Consider the following 16,445-nt stretch of genomic DNA (forward strand, 5'->3'; position numbering starts at 1 on the left):
CTCTCTCTTTCTCTCCATCTCCCTCTCTCTCCATCTCCCTCTCTCTTTCTCTCCATCTCCCTCTCTCTTTCTCTCCATCTCCCCCTCTCTTTCTCTCCATCTCCCTCTCTCTTTCTCTCCATCTCCCTCTCTCTTTCTCTAATCTCCCTCTCTCTTTCTCTCCATCTCCCTCTCTCTCCTTCTCTCTATCTCACTCTCTCTTTCTCTCCATCTCCCTTTCTCTCCATCTCCCTCTCTCTTTCTCTCCATCTCCCTCTCTCTTTCTCTCCATCTCCCTCTCTCTTTCTCTCCATCTCCCTCTCTCTCCATCTCTCTCTCTCCATCTCCCTCTCTCTTTCTCTCTTTCTCTCAATCTCCCCCTCTCTTTCTCTCCATCTCCCTCTCTCTTTCTCTCCATCTCTCTTTCTCTCCATCTCCCCCTCTCTTTCTCTCCATCTCCCTCTCTCTCCATCTCTCTTTCTCTCCATCTCCCTCTCTCTTTCTCTCCATCTCCCTCTCTCTCCTTCTCTCTATCTCCCTCTCTCTTTCTCTCCATCTCCCTTTCTCTCCATCTCCCTCTCTCTTTCTCTCCATCTCCCTCTCTCTTTCTCTCCATCTCCCTCTCTCTTTCTCTCCATCTCCCTCTCTCTCCATCTCCCTCTCTCTCCATCTCCCTCTATCTCTCTTTCTCTCCATCTCCCCCTCTCTTTCTCTCCATCTCCCTCTCTCTTTCTCTCCATCTCCCCCTCTCTTTCTCTCCATCTCCCTCTCTCTTTCTCTCCATCTCTCTTTCTCTCCATCTCCCCCTCTCTTTCTCTCCATCTCCCTCTCTCTTTCTCTCCATCTCCCCCTCTCTTTCTCTCCATCTCCCTCTCTCTTTCTCTCCATCTCCCCCTCTCTTTCTCTCCATCTCCCTCTCTCTCCATCTCTCTTTCTCTCCATCTCCCTCTCTCTTTCTCTCCATCTCTCTTTCTCTCCCTCTCCCTCTCTCTCTCCACCTCTCTCCCTCCCTTCATTTGGGTAAATATTGGTGTCACTGTGGAGTCGGTTCCAAAGCATCTATTTGGCTGTGTATGTGTGTGTGTGTGTGTGTGTGTGTGTGTGTGTGTGTGTGTGTGTGTGTGTGTGTGTGTGTGTGTGTGTGTGTGTGTGTGTGTGTGTGTGTGTGTGTGTGTGTTCATCAAAGGGAGAATGGAATCCTATTATGACATCATGGTTGATGACATCACTGCGGACTGGGTGTTGGCTGGTGGTCTGAAATGTGTGTGACTAAGGGGAGGGGCTTTAAAGTCAAGGCTGGGATCTCATTGGCTATTGGTTTCATCTGGGGATCTGTGAATTTCAAGACAATCATCATTCAACACACACATGCACAGACACACGGGAGAGGAGAAACATACCATTACTGTGTAGTTACTACTGTGAGCCACAGGAGAGGGACATTCTGAGACTAAAGAGGCCATCGTATTAACTATGTACTATGACTAAGCATACTACATACTATTTAGAACACACTGTTTAGTCAAATCTATATATCAAAAATTGCACCAAAAAACAAAACATGAAAATCTTTGTTCGACGCACTATTGAGTTGTATCCGCCATTCATTTTCTCTCTCTCCTTAAATCGCCTTTATTTGAATTCACTTTTAAAAGAAAACAAAGGAAAGATAGAAAGAAGGAAGCCATGCGAAACACAAGAACATCTACTGAAGCCTCATCAACCTGGAAGTAAAACGTCAGATTATTAGGGGGAAAAAAATCTAAGTAAAAGTTGTTTAAAACAGACATACATTTCAAAGTAAAAGTCCTCATTGCGGCAGAAGTGTCTCCGGTCATAGGCAGTTCCATCATGGCTTCTCACCCTGCCCCCTGCACCTAGTACAGAGCAGATGTGTGTGTGTTCCCAGGGCAGTCAGCAAAAAAGCAGATTGTTTGCATAGCGTCAGACACAGCAGTGTCTCATAAATGTGTGTGTGTGTGTGTGTCTCTACAACAGCATGAGTCTCTCTAAAGGGAGGAGCTACCAGTGTGTCCAATCCAGTTACAGCAAGATGCTCCTTATTACTCAATCAGACTATCAAACTGATTGATAGGTGATTGACAAATTGATTGACAGTCAATTGTCTGGTGGGCGTGTCCCTCTATGACCTCCGACCAATCATCCTTGTGCATTTGGGTCACACGCCACATAACTGAACCCCGTCGAGCCACACAGCAACACAAAGCATCAGATACATCATCTGTACACAATGGCAACACTATGTAGAGTTAAATACACATTTACAATGGATATATCGGGACAGATTGTCGCTCTTAAAGAAACACACACACGCGCATGAACACAGCTTTAAAACACCACCAGCATTCACCAGTGACAACCTAAAGAATACATGATGCTGAGGAGGATAATGACAGGATGGCAGTTAGTTAGGCCCACTCTTTTCATCTTTAACATCATGCTATTTGAACATCCCCTTAGGTGACACATGAAAACGCCTGTTAGCTTTACAGCTCTGTTCCACGTGTCGACAGCGCGCCTTGTGGCTAGCAAGTGTGTGTGTGTGTGTGTGTGTGTCACTTCTGCCCATTTTGGCAGATTCCATTCCTGTCCATTTTGGTTTATACAGTAACATCTCTGCCAGAGAGATAGTTAGTTCATAGTTAGTTTGTTACAGCTCAGTCTATGTACACTGTGGTTGATTCTGGTCAAATCTAGAATAGCACTCTACTCCCTAGAAGTTATAGTGCACTATATGAGGAATAGACTGCCATTAGTGACGCAGCCTCTGCTATGAGAGAACTCCTTTGAAAAGTATACGGACGGAATATACAGTACATGCGTTTTATCTCAAACTGAATTAAACATTTGACTAATTCTAAATGAATCAAACACACAATGGCCCGCCTGATCAAACTACTTAACAGTAACATTCTGAAATAGAACACTGAAAATGAGGTTTATCAACGGAGACGCTGACAGCCGTGTTCCAACAGCTCCCTTTTCCAAACGTCACGCGTCTCTCAGAGCAGCCAGCAGTATAACTAGCGACCACAAGATGGCGGTGTTTTGCACAGAGCTGTGTGTATGTACAGTGTGTGTGTGTGTGTGTGTTAATTGACACATTTGAAAACAACTTGATTGATTAGCTGATTGTCTAGTAGTTGATTGTCAGTGAAAAAATCTCCATATGGCAGTAATTATAAACATAATACAGGAAGTATCTCCACATCAGGATTTGTGCTTTCTTACTTCTACATAATAAACATGTTAAGACACATTATTGCACTAAACACAGTCTTTGGGATGACACAAACACACACACATACACACACACACATGCATAGACAACACACACACACACAATCTCCAATGAAGATAAAAGACTGGAAAACATGTTCTCTCCTACAGAGGGCTGAGAGGACAGCTGCCAGAGTGCTCTCTCGTTCTGTCCATCCTCTCTCTCGTTCTGTCCATCCTCTCTCTCGTTCTGTCCATCCTCTCTCTCGTTCTGTCCATCCTCTCTCTCGTTCTGTCCATCCTCTCTCTCGTTCTGTCCATCCTCTATCTCGTTCTGTCCATCCTCTCTCTCGTTTTCAGTCCACCCCCTCTGTCTTCTCACCATCCCTTCTGTCCCTGTCTGTGTATGAAAGGAGAAGCTGAGAGAGTTTGGAGTCCTCCATCGCTTTAGCTTTTTCTTAATTTCTTCCTCTCTCCCCTGTCTCCTGTATATCCAAGGGGAAGGGAGCGGTATTCCAGGCTTTGGGAATTTCATGCTGACAGATCTGATATGAGAAGCTTATCCATCTTATTCCCAACCATCTCTCCTTGAACAGGAAGCTCCGCCTCCTCATAGTCATCATCAAACGTCCTGGGGAGACAACACAGTATGAGAGAGAGTGAGTGAGTGAGTGAGTGAGTGAGTGGTAGTGAGTGAGTGAGTGAGTGAGTGAGTGAGTGAGTGTGTGTGTCTTACCCCTCCTGCAGCTGTTCATTAGCTGTCTCTTCTGCCACCAGGATCTCATATTCCTCTGAAGCGTATTTATCCCAGTCTGAAGGCTCTGGACACTCATTGTCTATGTCCTACAAAACACACACACGTTAGTACACACACATACCCTCACTGTCTATGTCCTACAACACATACACACATACTCCCTCACTGTCTATGTCCTACAACACATACACACATACACCCTCACTGTCTATGTCCTACAACACATACACACATACACCCTCACTGTCTATGTTCTACAACACATACACACACACACCCTCACTGTCTATGTCCTACAACACATACACACACACACACACACATACACCCTCACTGTCTATGTTCTACAACACACACACACACATACACCCTCACTGTCTATGTCCTACAACACACACACACATACACCCTCACTGTCTATGTCCTACAACACATACACACATACCCTCACTGTCTATGTCCTACAACACATACACACATACTCCCTCACTGTCTATGTCCTACAACACACACACACATACCCTCACTGTCTATGTCCTACAACACATACACACATACTCCCTCACTGTCTATGTCCTACAACACATACACACATACACCCTCACTGTCTATGTCCTACAACACATACACACATACACCCTCACTGTCTATGTTCTACAACACATACACACACACACACACCCTCACTGTCTATGTCCTACAACACATACACACACACACACACACATACACCCTCACTGTCTATGTTCTACAACACACACACACACATACACCCTCACTGTCTATGTCCTACAACACACACACACATACACCCTCACTGTCTATGTTCTACAACACATACACACACACACCCTCACTGTCTATGTCCTACAACACACACACACATACACCCTCACTGTCTATGTTCTACAACACATACACGCACACACACACACACCCTCACTGTCTATGTCCTACAACACATACACACACATACCCTCACTGTCTATGTCCTACAACACATACACACATACACCCTCACTGTCTATGTCCTACAACACACACACACACACACCCTCACTGTCTATGTCCTACAACACATACACACACACACCCTCACTGTCTATGTCCTACAACACACACACACACACACACACACACACACACACACACACACACACACACACACACACACACACACACACACACACACACCTCACTGTCTATGTTCTACAACACATACACACACACACCCTCACTGTCTATGTCCTACAACACATACACACACATACCCTCACTGTCTATGTCCTACAACACATACACACACATACCCTCACTGTCTATGTCCTACAACACATACACACATACACCCTCACTGTCTATGTCCTACAACACACACACACACACACACACCCTCACTGTCTATGTCCTACAACACACACACACACACACACACACACACACACACACACACCCTCACTGTCTATGTCCTACAACACATACACACACACACACACACACATACACCCTCACTGTCTATGTTCTACAACACACACACACACACCCTCACTGTCTATGTCCTACAACACATACACACACACTCCCTCACTGTCTATGTCCTACAACACATACACACACACACACACCCTCACTGTCTATGTTCTACAACACATACACACACACACACACACACCCTCACTGTCTATGTCCTACAACACATACACACACACTCCCTCACTGTCTATGTCCTACAACACATACACACACACTCCCTCACTGTCTATGTCCTACAACACATACACACACACACTCCCTCACTGTCTATGTCCTACAACACATACACACACACCCTCACTGTCTATGTCCTACAACACACACACACACACACACCTTCACTGTCCATGTCCTACAACACATACACACACACACACACCCTCACTGTCTATGTCCTACAACACATACACACCCTCACTGTCTATGTCCTACAACACACACACACATACACCCTCACTGTCTATGTTCTACAACACATACACGCACACACACACACCCTCACTGTCTATGTCCTACAACACATACACACACATACCCTCACTGTCTATGTCCTACAACACATACACACATACACCCTCACTGTCTATGTCCTACAACACACACACACACACACCCTCACTGTCTATGTCCTACAACACATACACACACACACCCTCACTGTCTATGTCCTACAACACATACACACACACACACACACACACACACACACACACACACACACACACACACACACACACACACACACACACACACACACACACACACACACACACACACACACACACACACACACACACACACACACACACACACACACACATACACCCTCACTGTCTATGTTCTACAACACATACACACACACACCCTCACTGTCTATGTCCTACAACACATACACACACATACCCTCACTGTCTATGTCCTACAACACATACACACACATACCCTCACTGTCTATGTCCTACAACACATACACACATACACCCTCACTGTCTATGTCCTACAACACACACACACACACACACACCCTCACTGTCTATGTCCTACAACACACACACACACACACACACACCCTCACTGTCTATGTCCTACAACACATACACACACACACACACATACACCCTCACTGTCTATGTTCTACAACACACACACACCCTCACTGTCTATGTCCTACAACACATACACACACACTCCCTCACTGTCTATGTCCTACAACACATACACACACACACACACCCTCACTGTCTATGTTCTACAACACATACACACACACACACACACACCCTCACTGTCTATGTCCTACAACACATACACACACACTCCCTCACTGTCTATGTCCTACAACACATACACACACACTCCCTCACTGTCTATGTCCTACAACACATACACACACACACTCCCTCACTGTCTATGTCCTACAACACATACACACACACCCTCACTGTCTATGTCCTACAACACACACACACACACACACCCTCACTGTCCATGTCCTACAACACATACACACACACACACACCCTCACTGTCTATGTCCTACAACACATACACACCCTCACTGTCTATGTCCTACAACACATACACACACACACACACCCTCACTGTCTATGTCCTACAACACACACACACACACACACACACACACACACACACACACACACACACACACACACACACACACACACACACACACACACACACACACACACACACACACACACACACACACACACACACACTGTCTATGTCCTACAACACATACACACACACACACACCCTCACTGTCTATGTCCTACAACACATACACACACACACCCTCACTGTCTATGTCCTACAACACACACGCGCCCTCACTGTCTATGTCCTACAACACATACACACACACCCTCACTGTCTATGTCCTACAACACATACACACACACCCCCTCACTGTCTATGTCCTACAACACATACACACACACACCCTCACTGTCTATGTCCTACAACACATACACACACACACCCTCACTGTCTATGTCCTACAACACATACACACACACCCTCACTGTCTATGTCCTACAACACATACACACACACACCCTCACTGTCTATGTCCTACAACACATACACACACACACCCTCACTGTCTATGTCCTACAACACATACACACACACACCCTCACTGTCTATGTCCTACAACACATACACACACACACCCTCACTGTCTATGTCCTACAACACACACACACCCTCACTGTCTATGTCCTACAACACATACACACACACCCTCACTGTCTATGTCCTACAACACATACACACACACACATACCCTCACTGTCTATGTCCTACAACACATACACACACACACACACCCTCACTGTCTATGTCCTACAACACATACACACACACCCTCACTGTCTATGTCCTACAGCACATACACACACACACACCCTCACTGTCTATGTCCTACAACACATACACACACACACACACCCTCACTGTCTATGTCCTACAACACATACACACACACACCCTCACTGTCTATGTCCTACAACACATACACACACACCCTCACTGTCTATGTCCTACAACACATACACACACACCCTCACTGTCTATGTCCTACAACACATACACACACACACACCCTCACTGTCTATGTCCTACAACACATACACACACACACACACACACACACACACACACACACACACACACACACACACACACACACACACACACACACACACACACACACACACACACACACACACACACACACACACACACACACACACACACACCCTCACTGTCTATGTCCTACAACACATACACACACACCCTCACTGTTTATGTACTACAACACACACACACACACACCCTCACTGTCTATGTCCTACAACACTTACACACACACACCCTCACTGTCTATGTCCTACAACACACACACACACACACACACACACACACACACACACACACACACACACACACACACACACACACACACACACACACACACACACACACACACACACACACACACACACACACACACACACACACACACACACTGTCTATGTCCTACAACACATACACACACACACACACCCTCACTGTCTATGTCCTACAACACATACACACACACACCCTCACTGTCTATGTCCTACAACACACACACGCCCTCACTGTCTATGTCCTACAACACACACACGCCCTCACTGTCTATGTCCTACAACACATACACACACACCCCCTCACTGTCTATGTCCTACAACACATACACACACACACCCTCACTGTCTATGTCCTACAACACATACACACACACACCCTCACTGTCTATGTCCTACAACACATACACACACACACCCTCACTGTCTATGTCCTACAACACACACACACCCTCACTGTCTATGTCCTACAACACATACACACACACCCTCACTGTCTATGTCCTACAACACATACACACACACACACCCTCACTGTCTATGTCCTACAACACATACACTCACACACACACCCTCACTGTCTATGTCCTACAACACATACACACACACCCTCACTGTTTATGTACTACAACACACACACACACACACACCCTCACTGTCTATGTCCTACAACACTTACACACACACACCCTCACTGTCTATGTCCTACAACACATACACACACACCCTCACTGTTTATGTACTACAACACACACACACACACCCTCACTGTCTATGTCCTACAACACTTACACACACACACCCTCACTGTTTATGTACTACAACACTTACACACACACACCCTCACTGTCTATGTACTACAACACATACACACACACCCTCACTGTTTATGTACTACAACACACACACACACACACACCCTCACTGTCTATGTCCTACAACACATACATTTACATTTACATTTAAGTCATTTAGCAGACGCTCTTATCCAGAGCGACTTACATACACACACACACCCTCACTGTCTATGTCCTACAACACACACACACCCTCACTGTCTATGTCCTACAACAGACACACACCCTCACTGTCTGTCCTACAACACACACACACACACACACACACACACACACACACACACACACACACACACACACACACACACACACACACACACACACACACACACACACACACACACACACACACACACACACTGTCTATGTCCTACAACACACACACACCTCACTGTCTATGTCCTACAACACACACACACCCACACACAACACACACACACACACACACACACACACACACACACACACACACACACACACACACACACACACACACACACACACACACACACACACACACCCTCACTGTCTATGTCCTACAACACATACACACACACACACCCTCACTGTCTATGTCCTACAACACACACACACACACACACACACACACACACACACACACACACACACACACACACACACACACACACACACACACACACACACACACACACACACACACACACACACACACACACACACACACACACACCCTCACTGTCTATGTCCTACAACACATACACACACACCCTCACTGTTTATGTACTACAACACACACACACACACACCCTCACTGTCTATGTCCTACAACACTTACACACACACACCCTCACTGTCTATGTCCTACAACACACACACACACACACACACACACACACACACACACACACACACACACACACACACACACACACACACACACACACACACACACACACACACACACACACACACACACACACACACACACACACACACACACACACTGTCTATGTCCTACAACACATACACACACACACACACCCTCACTGTCTATGTCCTACAACACATACACACACACACCCTCACTGTCTATGTCCTACAACACACACACGCCCTCACTGTCTATGTCCTACAACACACACACGCCCTCACTGTCTATGTCCTACAACACATACACACACACCCCCTCACTGTCTATGTCCTACAACACATACACACACACACCCTCACTGTCTATGTCCTACAACACATACACACACACACCCTCACTGTCTATGTCCTACAACACATACACACACACACCCTCACTGTCTATGTCCTACAACACACACACACCCTCACTGTCTATGTCCTACAACACATACACACACACCCTCACTGTCTATGTCCTACAACACATACACACACACACACCCTCACTGTCTATGTCCTACAACACATACACTCACACACACACCCTCACTGTCTATGTCCTACAACACATACACACACACCCTCACTGTTTATGTACTACAACACACACACACACACACACCCTCACTGTCTATGTCCTACAACACTTACACACACACACCCTCACTGTCTATGTCCTACAACACATACACACACACCCTCACTGTTTATGTACTACAACACACACACACACCCTCACTGTCTATGTCCTACAACACTTACACACACACACCCTCACTGTTTATGTACTACAACACTTACACACACACACCCTCACTGTCTATGTACTACAACACATACACACACACCCTCACTGTTTATGTACTACAACACACACACACACACACACCCTCACTGTCTATGTCCTACAACACATACATTTACATTTACATTTAAGTCATTTAGCAGACGCTCTTATCCAGAGCGACTTACATACACACACACACCCTCACTGTCTATGTCCTACAACACACACACACCCTCACTGTCTATGTCCTACAACACACACACACCCTCACTGTCTGTCCTACAACACATACACACACACACACACACACACACACACACACACACACACACACACACACACACACACACACACACACACACACACACACACACACACACACACACACACACACACACACACACACACACACACACCCTCACTGTCTATGTCCTACAACACACACACACCCTCACTGTCTGTCCTACAACACATACACACACACACACCCTCACTGTCTATGTCCTACAACACATACACTCACACACACACCCTCACTGTCTATGTCCTACAACACATACACACACACCCTCACTGTTTATGTACTACAACACACACACACACACACACCCTCACTGTCTATGTCCTACAACACTTACACACACACACCCTCACTGTCTATGTCCTACAACACATACACACACACCCTCACTGTTTATGTACTACAACACACACACACACCCTCACTGTCTATGTCCTACAACACTTACACACACACACCCTCACTGTTTATGTACTACAACACTTACACACACACACCCTCACTGTCTATGTACTACAACACATACACACACACCCTCACTGTTTATGTACTACAACACACACACACACACACACCCTCACTGTCTATGTCCTACAACACATACATTTACATTTACATTTAAGTCATTTAGCAGACGCTCTTATCCAGAGCGACTTACATACACACACACACCCTCACTGTCTATGTCCTACAACACACACACACCCTCACTGTCTATGTCCTACAACACACACACACCCTCACTGTCTGTCCTACAACACATACACACACACACACACACACACACACACACACACACACACACACACACACACACACACACACACACACACACACACACACACACACACACACACACACACACACACACACACACACACACACACACACACACACACACACACCCTCACTGTCTATGTCCTACAACACACACACACCCTCACTGTCTGTCCTACAACACACACACACACACACACACACACACACACACACACACACACACACACACACACACACACACACACACACACACACACACACACACACACACACACACACACACACACACACACACACACACACACACACACACACACACACACACACACACACACACACACACCCTCACTGTCTATGTCCTACAACACATACACACACACACACCCTCACTGTCTATGTCCTACAACACACACACACACACACACACACACACACACACACACACACACACACACACACACACACACACACACACACACACACACACACACACACACACACACACACACACACACACACACACACACACACACACACACACCCTCACTGTCTATGTCCTACAACACATACACACACACACCCTCACTGTCTATGTCCTACAACACACACACACACACACACCCTCACTGTCTATGTCCTACAACACTTACACACACACACCCTCACTGTCTATGTCCTACAACACATACACACACACCCTCACTGTTTATGTACTACAACACACACACACACCCTCACTGTCTATGTCCTACAACACTTACACACACACACCCTCACTGTTTATGTACTACAACACTTACACACACACACCCTCACTGTCTATGTACTACAACACATACACACACACCCTCACTGTTTATGTACTACAACACACACACACACACACACCCTCACTGTCTATGTCCTACAACACATACATTTACATTTACATTTAAGTCATTTAGCAGACGCTCTTATCCAGAGCGACTTACATACACACACACACCCTCACTGTCTATGTCCTACAACACACACACACCCTCACTGTCTATGTCCTACAACACACACACACCCTCACTGTCTGTCCTACAACACATACACACACACACACACACACACACACACACACACACACACACACACACACACACACACACACACACACACACACACACACACACACACACACACACACACACACACACACACACACACACACACACACACACACCCTCACTGTCTATGTCCTACAACACACACACACCCTCACTGTCTGTCCTACAACACATACACACACACACACCCTCACTGTCTATGTCCTACAACACATACACTCACACACACACCCTCACTGTCTATGTCCTACAACACATACACACACACCCTCACTGTTTATGTACTACAACACACACACACACACACACCCTCACTGTCTATGTCCTACAACACTTACACACACACACCCTCACTGTCTATGTCCTACAACACATACACACACACCCTCACTGTTTATGTACTACAACACACACACACACCCTCACTGTCTATGTCCTACAACACTTACACACACACACCCTCACTGTTTATGTACTACAACACTTACACACACACACCCTCACTGTCTATGTACTACAACACATACACACACACCCTCACTGTTTATGTACTACAACACACACACACACACACACCCTCACTGTCTATGTCCTACAACACATACATTTACATTTACATTTAAGTCATTTAGCAGACGCTCTTATCCAGAGCGACTTACATACACACACACACCCTCACTGTCTATGTCCTACAACACACACACACCCTCACTGTCTATGTCCTACAACACACACACACCCTCACTGTCTGTCCTACAACACACACACACACACACACACACACACACACACACACACACACACACACACACACACACACACACACACACACACACACACACACACACACACACACACACACACACACACACACACACACACACACACACACACTGTCTATGTCCTACAACACACACACACCCTCACTGTCTGTCCTACAACACACACACACACACACACACACACACACACACACACACACACACACACACACACACACACACACACACACACACACACACACACACACACACACACACACACACACACACACACACACACACTCACTGTCTATGTCCTACAACACATACACACACACACACCCTCACTGTCTATGTCCTACAACACACACACACACACACACACACACACACACACACACACACACACACACACACACACACACACACACACACACACACACACACACACACACACACACACACACACACACACACACACACACACACCCTCACTGTCTATGTCCTACAACACATACACACACACACCCTCACTGTCTATGTCCTACAACACATACACACACACACACACCCTCACTGTCTATGTCCTACAACACATACACACACACACACCCTCACTGTCTATGTCCTACAACACATACACACACACACACACACACACACACACACACCCTCTCTGTCTATGTCCTACAACACACACACACACGGTCCTACCTTCTGCAAAGCGAACGGGTCTCTCTGCTCGTGGTCCAGGTATTTCTCCAGGTTGAAGAACGTGTCGAAGAATATATGAGCCATCCTACACCTCTTCAGATCAGACAGGGTTATCTTACCTAAACACACACACACACATTATGATGTGTATCTACTACTGTACTGCACAGTAGAGTATAATGTATAAAGAGAGGATAAATTGGAAGAGAAAGAAGATACACACACACCTTGGCTTTCAGGTTTGACAAGGTCTAGCATCTGACAGAGCAGGTCTGTGAAGGGTAGCGGTTCAATGCCCATCCCCTCCATCCTACTACACTGCTCCTCATAGAAGTACTCCAACTCAAACATAGACAACACACCGTCCCCATCTGTGTCCATACACCTGAACCAGTACTCTATACTGGGGGGGCAGAGAAACAGAAAGACAGACAGCGAGAGCGAGAGAGCGAGAGAGAGGGACAGAGAGATAGAGAGACAGACAGAGAGAGCGAGAGAGAGAGGGACAGAGAGATAGAGAGATAGACAGAGAGAGAGAGACAGAGAGATAGAGAGATAGACAGAGAGAGAGAGAGAGAGAGAGACAGAGAGATAGAGAGACAGACAGAGAAAGAGAGCGAGAGAGAGGGACAGAGAGATCGAGAGACAGACAGAGAGAGAGAGCGAGAGAGAGAGAGAGAGGGACAGAGAGATAGACAGAGAGAGCGAGAGAGAGAGAGATGGACAGAGAGAGAGAGAGAGAGAGAGAGAGAGAGGGACAGAGAGATAGAGAGATAGACAGAGAGAGTGAGATGGACAAAGAGAGATTGAGAGAGAGAGGGACAGAGAGATAGAGGGACAGACAGAGAAAGAGAGCGAGAGAGAGAGGGACAGAGAGAGAGAGAGAGAGAGAGAGAGAGAGAGAGAGAGAGAGAGACAGAGAGATAGAGAGACAGACAGAGAAAGAGAGAGATAGACAGAGAGAGAGAGAGGGACAGAGAGATAGAGAGATAGACAGAGAGAGCGAGAGAGAGAGAGAGAGAGAGAGAGAGAGAGAGAGAGGGACAGAGAGATAAAGAGACAGACAGAGCGAGAGAGAGAGGGACAGAGAGATAGAGAGACAGACAGAGAGAGTGAGAGAGAGAGGGACAGAGAGATAGCGAGACAGACAGAGAGAGAGGAAGGTTAGATCACACACACAAATGCACATCTGTACACACACGTTGTATTCACACACTCTCTCCTGCTCACACACACACTCTGCTGTGCTACCTGGTAGGGTTTTTCTTGTCTTCCTCTGAGATGAGGAACCAGCTGAACTCTGCATAACTCATCCTCCCTTCCCTCTGCACTGAGCTACCCCTGAGAGGACAGGAGGAAATAACTTTACATTCAACCATTTTGCTTTTACCAGATATTGTTAAGTTAAGTGTGTGTGTGTTCTTACCGTGTAACGGCTCCTGAGAACAACCTCTCAATGATTCTGCTTGAAGATGCTGTCAGAGGAGAAGAGAGAGAGAAAGAGAGAGAGAGCGATGGGGGGGCATGGTGAGAGAGAACGAGAGAGAGATGGGGGGGCATGGAGAGAGAGAACGAGAGAGAGATGGGGGGCATGGAGAGAGAGAACGAGAGAGAGATGGGGGGGCATGGAGAGAGAGAACGAGAGAGAGATGGGGGGAATGGAGAGAGAGAACGAGAGAGAGATGGGGGGCATGGAGAGAGAGAACGAGAGAGAGATGGGGGGCATGGAGAGAGAGAACGAGAGAGAGATGGGGGGCATGGAGAGAGAGAACGAGAGAGAGATGGGGGGGGCATGGAGAGAGAGAACGAGAGAGA

At 46.5% G+C, this 16,445-nt stretch overlaps 1 protein-coding gene across 1 annotated transcript in view; it reads right to left on the reverse strand.

The window, feature by feature from the left end:
- Nucleotides 1-1,565: 1,565 nt before the first annotated feature.
- Nucleotides 1,566-16,445, reverse strand: part of LOC124007729 (serine/threonine-protein phosphatase 2A regulatory subunit B'' subunit alpha-like) — a 51,228-nt gene continuing 36,348 nt past the window's right edge. The window contains 6 exon segments of the mRNA XM_046318458.1: nt 1,566-3,850; nt 3,956-4,062; nt 14,631-14,749; nt 14,858-15,033; nt 15,882-15,971; nt 16,057-16,105. Coding sequence (XP_046174414.1) covers nt 3,751-3,850; nt 3,956-4,062; nt 14,631-14,749; nt 14,858-15,033; nt 15,882-15,971; nt 16,057-16,105 — 641 coding nt within the window. The 3' untranslated portion in view covers nt 1,566-3,750.

The sequence above is a fragment of the Oncorhynchus gorbuscha genome, linkage group LG21 (genome assembly GCF_021184085.1).
Source record: "Oncorhynchus gorbuscha isolate QuinsamMale2020 ecotype Even-year linkage group LG21, OgorEven_v1.0, whole genome shotgun sequence".
NCBI lineage: Eukaryota > Metazoa > Chordata > Actinopteri > Salmoniformes > Salmonidae > Oncorhynchus > Oncorhynchus gorbuscha.